Raw genomic sequence first — 12,072 nt, 5'->3', positions numbered from 1 at the left:
GAATTCTCCGCTCTAGGATCTTTGCTCCGCTACGGGATATTTGGTGCGGAGACGGAAGCCGGTTACGGGAATGGGGCCGAAAATTGCCCACGAATCTGCCCATGACCGTACCACGTCTTTTTCGTCGAGTGCAACTGCAAGAGTTTATTGTCATGTGTTCCAGATAGGACAATGAAATTCTTGCTACACACATATATATATATATATGCACATATATATACACACAAATATACCCATATATACATATATATACACTATATATAAACACATATATATATACATACATATATATATACATACATATACATAGGTGTATATATATATATATATATGTGTGTGTGTGTGTGTATATATATATATATATGTGTGTGTGTGTGTGTGTGTATATATATATATTATATATATATACACACACATAAATAAACAGATAAAGTGCAATAGGCTGATTTCAGGCTCCTGTACCTTCTACCTGATGGCAGCAGCGGAGAGATGAGTGTGTGGCCAGTATGGTGTGGGTCCTTGATGATGTTGCCAGCCTTTTTGATGCAGCGACTGCGATAGATCCCCTCGATGGTGGGTAGGTCAAAGCCGATGATGGACTGGGCAGTGTTTACAACCTTTTCTGCTCCTGGACGTAATACGACATTCTCCTAAAGCCATGTTGCCTCTTAAGTGGCTAGTAATCTCTTGAACATATAAAAATCTTCCGCTACACCTTACACTAAACGTTACTCCCATATCATGTATCTGTACACTGCAAATGGCTCGATTGTAATCACATATTGTCTTTCTGCTGACTGGATAGCACACAAAGAATTTTCACTGTACTTCGGTACACGTGACAATAAACATAGAAACATAGAAATTAGGTGCAGGAGTAGGCCATTCAGCCCTTCGAGCCTGCACCGCCATTCAATATGATCATGGCTGATCATCCAACTCAGTATCCCATCCCTGCCTTCTCTCCATACCCCCTGATCCCTTTAGCCACAAGAGCCACATCTAACTCCCTCTTAAATATATCCAATGAACTGTGGCCTCAACTACCTTCTGTGGCAGAGAATTCCACAGATTCACCACTCTCTGTGTGAAAAATGTTTTTCTCATCTCGGTCCTAAAAGATTTCCCCCTTATCCTTAAACTGTGTGACCCCTTGTTCTGGACTTCCCCAACATCGGGAGTAATCTTGCTGTAACGAGCCTGTCCAACCCCTTAAGAATTGTGTAAGTTTCTATAAGATCCCCCCTCAGTCTTCTAAATTCTAGCGAGTACAATTCCAGAGATTCACCACTCTCTCTGTGTGAAAAATAACTCTGTGACAATAAACGAACTAAACTCCAACACGGAAACGGCAAAGTTCACCCCCCGCAACGGAACCACGCAAAGTTTTAAAATATTTTTATTTCATCTCAAAAAACTACACAAAATAGTGTCACATTTATACAAAAATCATCTATGTGAAGTCATTACTAAAAGCAGCAGAAACAGCTGTATTACAATCTCACTGACAATTTCAACGGTAATAGTCTTGGCTTTAAATATTAATTTTGATGTGTGCATAAAAATAGCTTTAAAAGTTTAAAAATAGACTGGGGAGGAAAGTGGGGTTATTAATAATCAGTGCAAGAGGGAATTATTTTGTTTGGAATTATGCAGACCACTAAATGAGCGGATACATCAACAAATTCACACCATCTCACGGTATTTTAAGGCTGATTTTCCCTCTCTAACCCTGTGGACATTGATGGGGAGGAGAAGCCCTGACTGATTACCCACCCCAACCTCTCTCTCTCTTCCCCCCCCTTCTCTATTTCTTTCCCCCTTACCTCACTCTCTCTCTGTCTCCCCCTTCTCTCTCTTTGTCTCCCCCCTTCTCTCTCTCCCCTCCCTCCCCAGGATACCTGGGCAGTGATGGGGATCAGGAATCCTGGCTGATTGCCCCCCTCTCTCTCTCCTCCCCCCCCCTTCTCTTTCTTTCTTTCCCCTCACGCTTCTCCCTCTCTCTTCTCTCGCTTCCCATTCTTTATCTCTCTCTCTCTCCCCCCCTCTCTCCCTCTCCCCTCCCCCAGGGTCCCTGTCAGGAATCCTGGCTGATTGCCCCCTCTCCTCTCTTCCCCCCCTTCTCTCTCTCTTCTCTTCCCCCTCACCTTCTCTCTCTCTCTTCTCCCTTCCTGTCTCTTCCCCTTGTCTCTCTCTCGCTCTCTCAATCTCTCTTCCCCCTCCCTCTATCTCTCCCCCACTAGGGTCCCTGTCAGGAATCCTGGCTGATTTCCCCCCACCCCCCCCCCCCCCCTCTATCTCTAACCTGGTGTCAGAGGGCAAGCGATCTTTCAGACTTTAGAGATACAGCGCGGAAACAGGCCCTTTGGCCCACCGAGTCCACGCCGACCAGCGTTCATCCCGTGAGCTAGCACCATCCCACACACACACTGGGGGCAATCTACAATCTTATTTACCGAAGCCAATTAACCTACAAACCTGCACGTCCTAGGATCGTGGGAGGAAACCGTAGTACCTGGAGAAACCCACACGGTGATCGGGAGAACGTGCAAACTCCGTACCGACAGCGGCCATAGTCGGGGTCTCTGGTGGTGGGAGGCAGTAGCTCTACCCGCTGCTCCACTGTAGGTCGGAAGTAATCTGGAAGTAGGCCTAGGTTGGTTAGATTGGGCTGATTCTTGCCAGGCAGTGTCAAAGCCATCTCTTCTCACCTCCACCCCCCCCCCCCTCCCCCCCCCTCTCCACCCCCTCTCCCTACCAGGCCTCAGCTGCTGTGTGCACAGCTGGTTTAGAGCAAGCATCTCACGTCAGTCCGGGGTGACGCACTGTACAAAGTGCACACGGATGTTCGAGTGTGATAGCCACCTCGTAAACACGTTAACGACACGTGTGTTTTATGTGACAGAGATAGAGAGAGAGAGACAAATAAAGTGAAGAAAGGAGTCAGAGACAACGTGAAAGGAAAGATTTGCGAGAGAGAGAGAGAAAGGGAAAATAAGAGAGGGAAGGATAAAAGAAAAAATATATATTAGCCGGGGAAAGGAATCGAATGTAAAAGATTTTAAAAAATAAGAGAAAGGGAGATTTTACAAGAGAAAGGTTACAAGAAGAGAATTAAAGGGAGAGGAGGAGAGAGAAAGGAAGAGGGACAAGAGAGGAACGGAATGAGAAAAAGGGTGTGAAACTGCTGGGAAAGGGAAATATTGAGAGAGAAAACAGAGAGAGAACCAAATAACACAGAGGGGCGGAAGGGGAGAGAAAGGGCTGCAACAGAAAAAGGAAAAGGGGAAATATTCAGGGAAGATTAATAGAGAAAGGCAAAGAGAGAAGAGAAAGCAGTGAGGGAGCAGTGAGGTCGCAAGAAGAAAGGAGAGTGTGAAAAGGGGAACAAAAAGATATATTAAGAGGGGGAAAAGAGAACGAGTAAAAGAATAAGACAAAAGGGGGAGAATGAAAAGAGGAAGGAAAGAAAACGACAAAAAGGAGAAAGTGAAAATGGGAAAGTAAGAAAGAGAGAGGGAGAGAGAGAGACAGAGAGAAACAGGGAGAGACAGAGAGAGAGAGACAGAGAGAGAGACAGAGAGAGAGAGAGAGAGAGACACAGAGAGAGAGAGAGAGAGAGAGAGAGAGAGAGAGAGAGAGAGAGAGAGAGAGAGAGAGAGAGACAGAGAGGGAGAGAGAGACGGGGAGAGAGAGAAAGAGAGAGGGAGAGAGAGAGAGAGAGAGAGAGAGAGAGAGAGAGAGACAGACAGAGAGGGAGAGAGAGAGAGAGAGAGAGAGAGAGAGAGAGAGAGAGAGAGAGAGAGAGAGAGAGAGAGAGAGAGAGAGAGAGAGAGAGGGAGAGAGAGAGAGACAGAGAGAGAGACAGAGAGAGACAGGGAGAGAGAGACAGAGAGAGAGAGAGAGAGAGAGAGAGAGAGAGAGAGAGAGAGAGAGAGAGAGAGACAGAGAGAGACACAGAGAGAGACAGAGAGAGAGAGAGAGAGAGAGAGAGACAGAGAGAGAAAGAGAAAGAGAGGCAGAGAGATAAAGGGGAGAGAAAGAAAGAAAGTGAATGCAATGATTCACCAGGATGTTTCTGGTTATTGAACCACTGGAGTTGGTCACAAGTTGGCACATCTGTCCCAGACTCCAGATGCTGGAACGGGCCCTCACAGCTGGATGGCCCCGTGACTGGACCCTCTCCCTCTCCCTCCACCTTGGTGAAGGGCCGTAGCGCCAGGGAGAAGCCCAGGGATGAGCAAGACGGACCTCTCAATCTCCCTCTTCCCTCTCTCCTCTCTCTCTGTCTCTCCTCTCCTCTCCTCTCCCCCTCCCCCTCTCCTCAGAGACACTCCCTTGATGAACAGAGCCCTGGTCTCGAGGGAGAAGCCCAGCAGAGAGAACATCTCCCCCCTCTCCCCCTCCCTCCTTCTTTCTCTCTCTCTTCAACCCTCCCCTTCCCCTACGTTTGATGGAGAGGGACCCAGGTCTCCAGGGAGAAGCTGAGGATGAACATGTCCTCCATCTCACTCCCGCCCTGTCAGTCTCTCTCCACCCCCTCCTTCTCTCCTCCCATCTCTCTCCCTCCCTCCCTCCATCTCTCCCTGCCTCCTCCTCTCTCTCTCCCTCCTCCTCTCCTTATCCTCTTTCCTCCACTCTTCTCTCTCTCTTCCTCCTCTCTTCCTCCGTTCTGTCTCCTCCTCATCTCTCCTCTCCTCCTCTCTCCCTATCCCTTCTCTCCTCCTCCATCTTCTCCTCTCCTGCTCTCCTCTCTCTTCTGTCTCCCTATCTCCCTCTTCTCTCCTCTCTCTCTCTCCTCTCTCTCCGCTTCCTATTCTCCCCTCTCCCTCTCTTTCCTCTCTCTTCCTCCTCTCTCTCCCTCCTCTCCTCCTCTCTCCCTCCGTCTTTTCCTCTCTCTCTCCCTGTCCTCTCTCTCTCTCCTCCTCTCTCTCTCCTCTCTCTTCTCTTTCTCTCTCTCCTCCTCTCTCTCTCCCCTCTCTCCCCTCTTTCCCCTCTCTATCCCCTCCCTCTCTCTCTCCTCTCTCTCCTCTCTCTCTCCCCCTCCACTCTCTTCTCTCTCTCTCTCCTCTCCCTTTCCCTCCCCCTCTCCCTCTCGTTTCTCTCTCCTCCTCCTCTCCCGCTCTCTCTCTCTCTTCTCCTCCTCTCTCCTCTGTCTGTCTCCCCTCCTCTCCTGCTCTCTCCCCCTTCTCCCTATCTTCTATTCCCCTCCCTATCTTTCTTCCCCCCCTCTCCCTCCTCCCTGGGCCTACACCTGGATGAAGAGGGCCCCAGTGACGAGGGAGAAGCCAAGGATGAGCATGATGACCTTGCACAGTCGATGCTGCGAGGCCCCGAGCTCGTGGGGCAGGATCTCCATGAAGGTGACGTAGACAAAGGTGCCGGTGGCCATGCCCTCCAGCACGGCCCTGGTCAGCTGGTGGCTGGAGTCCTGGGTCAGGGCGATGCCGAGGCCAATGCCCAAGGGTGACATGGCGGCGAAGGTCAGCACGCAGCCCACCACGGCCGACCAGCGCAGCCGGTTCTGCATCAGCTTGAGCGCCAGGCTGAAGGCCACCACGCACTTGTGGACGGACAGGGCCACGCAGATCTCCACCACCCTGGCGCCCGTCTCCTGCAGCCCCAGCGCCAGCCCCTCAAACACCGAGTGGAGGGAGAGGGAGAGCACCAGGGCCAGGCAGCGGATGGCCGAGTGGGAGTTGAGGTCCACGTGGAGGTGGGGGTGGGAGCCGTCCTCCCCCCGGGGGGGCGGGATCTCGGCCTGCGCCAGCAGAGCCCGCGTCTCATCCCCGCCTCCGCCCGTCTGGTCACGGCACGCCAGCGTCAGCTGCTCCATGATCAGCACCACAAAGAAACCCATGGCCACCAGGAACTCGGGCAGAGGGAACGCCAGCTGTAGGGGCGCAGTGGAGAGAGGGGTCAGTACAGGAGGAGAGGGGGGTCAGTACAGAGGGAGATGGGAAGAGAGGGGGGGAGCAGGGGAGAGCGGGTCAGTACAGGGAGAGAGAGGATAAAATGGTACAGGGGGAGGGGGGGGGGCACAGGGGAGAGAGGGGGGTCAGTACAAGGGGGATGGGGGTGGGTACAGGGGAGGGGGGGGCAAGGGAGAGAGGGTGAGTACAGGGGAGAGGGAGGGGTCAGTACAGGGTGAGACAGAGGCGGGGAGAGGGGGTGAGACAGGGGGAGAGAGAGGGGGGTGAGTACAGGGGGGGACGGAGCAATGGAGAGAGAGGGTCAGTACAGGAGGAGAGGGGTAAGAGGGGGTGGTACAGGGGATAGAGAGTGGGGGGTTGCAAGGGAGAGAGGGGGTGAGTACCAGGGGGAGAGAGAGAGGGGGTGAGTACAGGGGAGAGGAGAGGGGGGTGAGTACAGGGGAGAGGGGGAAGAGATAGAGAGGGGTGGGTACAGGGGAAGAGGGGTGGGTACAAGGGAAGAAGAGTAACGGGGGGGGAGGACAGGGGAGAGACAGGAGAGAGGGGCGAGTACAGGGGAGAGAGGGGGGGTGAGTACAGGGGATAGAGAGGGGGGGTGAGTACAGGGGGAGACAAGAGAGAGTGGGGTGAGTACAGGGGGAGGAGTTGGGGGGCAGGGAGAGAGGGGGGTGGGTACAAGTGGAGAGAGAGGGGGGGGTTGCAAGGGAGAGAGAGGGGTTGAGTACAGGGGAGAGAGAGGGGTCAGTATAGGGGAGACCAGTCATTAGAGGGGGTGCAGTACACAGGGGAAGAGAGAGAGGGGGGGAACAAGGAGAGGGGGTGAGAGAGAGGGAGGGGGCAAGGGAGAAAGGGGTCGGTCAGTACAATGGGAGCGGGGGGGGAGAGGAGGGGGGTACAGGGGGAGCAAGGGAGGAAGGGGGTAAGTACATGGAGGGGGCAAGGAGAGGGGTGGGGGACAAGGGGAGAGAGAGGGGGTGAGCACGGTGGTCTACTTATACATATCTCCCCCTCCCCCCACACACACAAAATCAGAGCCTGGACACCGCAGCCCAGAGGAAAGGGCACGGTTGCACCACAGTCACAGAGTTGGTCAATAGTTGCCGGTGACGGCAGAGGACAGTTACCCAAGTGCCAGCGGCGTTGGTCTGCCCGCTCGCTGACCACAACCACAAGCCACAAGCAATATCCGGCAGGGGAAAGTGGTTTCAAACTGAAGGAAAGACTGGGTGCTGAGAGCTCTATTATACCTGCATTAAGGAGGCATTTGAACACACCTGAGCAATTACAATCGCCCGTGAAGCCATGTGTCCCAAACATAGTGGTGCCCTGAAATGGGGGGGGGGGGAGACTGTGTATAAACACTGCTGTAATTTCTACATGGTGAAACCAAAAATGTATTAAAAAATCCCTGTAGCGCAGACTATCTAGTCCTGGTAACATCCTAGTAAACTTGTTCAAGACGGAACTGCAGATGCTGGAAAATCAAAGGTGCAGCAGCATCTATGGAGCGAAGGAAATAGGCAACATTACACTATTTCTCTGGAACTCTCCGCCACAGAGGGTAGTTGAGGCCAGTTCATTGGCTATATTTAAGAGGGAGTTAGATGTGGCTAAGGGGATCAGGGGGTATGGAGAGAAGGCAGGTACGGGATACTGAGTTGGATGATCAGCCATGATCATATTGAATGGCGGTGCAGGCTCGAAGGGCCGAATGGCCTACTCCTGCACCTAATTTCTATGTTTCTATGTAGGTGGGGAATTCCACTAATTCACAACTCTCTGGGCGAAAAAAAATTTCTCGCCTCAGTTTTAAATGGCCTCCCCTTTATTCTAAGACTGTAGCCCCCGGTTCTAGACTCGCCCAACATTGGGAACATTTTTCCTGCATCTAGCTTGTCCAGTCCTTTTATAATATATGTTTCTATAAGATCCCCGAAACGTTGCCTATTTCCTTCGCTCCATAGATGCTGCTGCCGCACCCGCTGAGTTTCTCCAGCATTTTTGTCTATCTTCTAGTAAAAGCCTTATTGGGAGCGGGGGGGGGGGGGAGAAGAGGGGGTAGCACGAAAGGGATCTTCTTATCAAGTCCACATCACATGATTAGAAATTAGACAAAAGTGCTGGAGAAATTCAGCGGGTGCAGCAGCATCTATGGAGCGAAGGAAATAGGCAACGTTTTTGGCCGAAACCCAAGGGTTTCGGCCCGAAACGTTACCTATTTCCTTCAGGTTTCGGCCTGAAACGCTGCCTATTTCCTTCACTCCATAGATGCTGCTGCACCCGCTGAGTTTCTCCAGCATTTTTGTCTACCTTCGATTTTCCAGCATCTGCAGTTCCTTCTTGAACAAGATTAGAAGTTGTTCGGCCACATCTCAGCTTCTGCATACCACGGTGTCTGTCGTGTCGCATCTGGAGCGTGGCGGTGGAAAGATTGGCGGAAGCAGGGCCGCGACGTGAACGCTCTTTCCTTGACCCCCCCCCACGGAAGGGACACTCACTGTGATTTTCATATTTTCCAGCGCCGCATTCATGTCTGCCAAGTAATCTGGCAGCAGGTCCAGGAGGCAGGTGGCCAGGAATACACCCCCCAGCCAGACAGCTGAGCAGACTTAGGACACGCCGCTGGCCTGTCGGCAGAGAGAGGAGAGACAATAGACAATAGGTACAGGAGTAGGCCATTCGGCCCTTCGAACCATTCATGGCTGATCATCCCCAAACAGTAACCCGTTCCTGCCTTCTCCCCTGACTCTTCTATCTTTAGGAGCCCTATCTAGCTCTCTCTTGAAAGTATCCAGAGAACCGGCCTCCACCGCCCTCTGAGGCAGAGAATTCCACAGACTCACAACTCTCTGTGAGAAAAAGTGTTTCCTCGTCTCAGTTCTAAATTCTTATTCTTAAACTGTGTGTGGCCCCTGGTTCTGGACTTCCCCAACATCGGGAACATGTTTCCTGCCTCTAGCGTGTGTCCAAACCCTTAACAATTTATATATGTTTCAGTAAGATCCCATCTCATCCTTCTAAACTCCAGAGTGTACAAGCCCAGCCGCTCCATTCTCTTAGCAGATGACAGACCCGCCATCCCGGGAATTATCCTGGTGAACCTACGCTGCACTCCCTCAATAGCAAGAATGTCCTTCCTCAAATTAGGTGACCTTTCATTTAGCTTAGACACAGGCCCCTCGACACACCAAGTCCACACCGACCATCAATCATCCATTCACGCTACACAAAAAAGCTGGAGAAACTCAGCGGGTGCAGCAGCATCTATGGAGCGAAGAAAAAAGGCAACGTTTCGGGCCGAAACCCTTCTTCAGACTTTCCTTCTTAAACAATCCATTCACGCTAGTTTAGTTTAGAGACAGTGCACGTAAACCAGCCCTTCGGCCCAACTGGTCCGCACCGACCATCGATCACCCGTACACACTACACTTTAGAGATACAGAGTGGAAGGAGGCCCTTCGGCCCATCGAGTCTGCGCCACCCAGCGATCACCCCGTACACTAACCTACACGCACCAGGGACAATTTACAATTTTTCCTGTATATCTTTGAAATAGCTTCTTCCCTACAACCATCAGGTTCTTAAACACTGCAACCTCCAAATAGGCTCCAAATTATGTGGACTTGGGGGCATTATTTTTGAACTATTATTGTCTACTAATTTGTCCGTTATGATGCCTATGTATGTGTACACTGAACATTTTAAGAAAGAACTGCAGATGCTGGAAAAATCTAAGGTAGACGAAAATGCTGGAGAAACTCAGCGGGTGAGGCAGCATCTATGGAGCGAAGGAATAGGTGACGTTTTGGGTCGCCTTCAGACTTAAGGGTCTCGACCTGAAACGTCACCTATTTCCTTCACTCCATAAATGCTGCCTCACCCGCTGAGTTTCTCCAGCATTTAGACTTGGAGATATTATTTATGTACTATTATTGTCTACCAATTTGTCCGTTAGGTTGCCTATGTACGTGTATACTGAACTTTTCTTGTTTATTTTGGGTTTTACAGAGTGCTGTGCTTAGATATCAGTGGTGCTGCTGCAAGTAAGAATCTCAGTGTCGGGACATCCGACAATGAAACACTCTGGACTCTTGATTGTGGATGAGGGCGAGGGGTTGAGATCACGGCCAGCACTCATGTGGGTTTTAGATAATACATAACCAACAGACAATGCAAGCCAGAGAACACAATCTAATCACGCCAAACCTCCATTGTGGTTTTTTAATATCATTAAATATCAGTCGAAATCAAGCATTGTTTGCAAGTTGATGTTCTACTGCTTTTCAGCAAAAGTATTTACGAATCAAATCGAGAAGGAAATTTGGGCAGATGCACCATTACAATCTGGACAATATGTTGATGGCCCCGACCACAGGTGAACAAGGAGGACTGGCTGAACTTTGTTGCCTTCCACCATAGTGAAGAAACCTGTGGTGGATGTTTAGAAACATAGAAACAGAAAATAGGTGCAGGAGGAGGCCATTCGGCCCTTCGAGCCAGCACCGCCATTCATTGTGATCGTCCCCAATCAATAACCCGTGCCTGCCTTCTCCCCATATCCCTTGACTCCACCAGCCCCTAGAGCTCTAGCTAACTCTCTCTTAAATCCATCCAGTGATTTGGCCTCCACTGCCCTCTGTGGCAGGGAATTCCACTAATTCACAACTCTCTGGGCGAAAAAGATTTTTCTCACCTCAGTCTTAAATTTCCTCCCCTTTATTCTAAGACTGTGTGTGGCCCCTGGTTCTGGACTCGCCCAACATTGGGAACATTTTTCCTGCATCTAGCTTGTCCAGTCCTTTTATAATTTTATATGTTTCTACAAGATCCCCGAAACGTCGCCAATTCCTTCTCACCATAGATGCTGCCTCACCCGCTGAGTTTCTCCAGCATTTTGTGTCCACCATCGATTTTGCCAGCATCTGCAGTTTTTTCTTAAACATCTGCAGTTCCTTCCGACACATGTGGAATGCAACCATGGGGTGCTGAGCCCTGGGGGATTCCTGCTTTGTCAAACCCATCCTCCTCCTCCTCCAATCTGTGTCGCAACACCACTTCCTCCCCCTCTCCACTGTTTGTTAATACCTCTGTTCCGCAACCAGTCTCTGCTGGGAACAGTTTAAATCCTGTGCTTAAGTCTGACGAAAGGCCCTGACCAGAAATGTCATCTGCCACCTCCTCCAGAGATGCTGCCTGAGCTGCTGAATTCCTCTCAACTTAGTCCATCTAGACTCACAGTCTGTCTCAGCCAAGGAGATGGGAACACGATTGACTAACTACCTCCCGCCCCCTTCTTTTCATTTTTCTCTAGGGCTGCACAGTTTACATCCAGGTTCAGGAGCAGCTTCTTCCCCACAGCCATCAGGCTACTAAATATGACATCAAACAAACTCTGAACTATAACAGCCTATTGCAGTTTATCTGTTTATTTATGTGTGTATATATGTGGTCTATGCTATATAGACACACTGAACTATTCTGTATTTATGCCTACAATATTCTGTTGTGCTGCAGCGAGCAAGAATTTCATTGTCCTATCTGGGACACATGACAATAAACTCTCTTGACTTGTCTTGACTTGAGTCACTGCCTCACAGCGCCAGAGATCCGGGTTCGATCCCGACGGCGGGTGTTGCCTGTATGGCTTTTGTGCGTTCTCCCCGTGACCGCGTGAGTTTTGTCGCCAGGTGCTCCCGTTCACACCCACACTCCAAAGATGTGCAGGTTTGTAGGTTAATTGGACTTTTTTTGGTAAAAATTGTACATTGCCCTCGTGCTGGGCAGCACTGAATATCCGTCGGTTGGGACTTGAGAGCAAGTTTTCCGCGTTGTGAACTCCAGGCCACATTTCCCCACCCCCGCCCCCCCCCCCCCTTCGCCAGGCCCTTTTACCCCCCCCCCCCCCCCCTCCCAAATTTCATCCACACATCTCCCGGTCTGTATTGCCGCCACCCTCCCTCCCTCTCCCTTCCTCCTCCCCCCTCCTCCAAACCCTCGACCCTCCCCACCTCCCACTCCTTCTCCCTCTCCTCCTCCCCCTCTCCCTCCCCCCTCTCCCCTCCCCTCCCCCTTCCCTCCTCCGCTCCTTCCCCCCCCACTCCCCCTCCTCCTCGCCCCCTCTCCCTCACTCTCCCCTTCC

General features: G+C 51.1%; 1 protein-coding gene across 1 annotated transcript; it reads right to left on the bottom strand.

Annotated features, from left to right (window-relative positions):
• Window positions 1-5,228: 5,228 nt before the first annotated feature.
• Window positions 5,229-8,561, bottom strand: slc39a1 (solute carrier family 39 member 1). The gene is made up of 2 exons (XM_055631194.1): window positions 8,432-8,561; window positions 5,229-5,893 (listed from the first exon to the last, which is right to left on the bottom strand). Exons 1-2 carry the CDS (start codon window positions 8,462-8,464, stop codon window positions 5,249-5,251), a joined length of 678 nt encoding a protein of 225 aa, XP_055487169.1. The 5' UTR covers window positions 8,465-8,561; the 3' UTR covers window positions 5,229-5,248.
• Window positions 8,562-12,072: the final 3,511 nt, after the last annotated feature.

Source organism: Leucoraja erinacea, unplaced genomic scaffold (assembly GCF_028641065.1).
Source record: "Leucoraja erinacea ecotype New England unplaced genomic scaffold, Leri_hhj_1 Leri_684S, whole genome shotgun sequence".
Classification (NCBI taxonomy): Eukaryota; Metazoa; Chordata; class Chondrichthyes; order Rajiformes; family Rajidae; genus Leucoraja; species Leucoraja erinaceus.
This window is presented reverse-complemented; position numbering and strand designations above follow the sequence as displayed.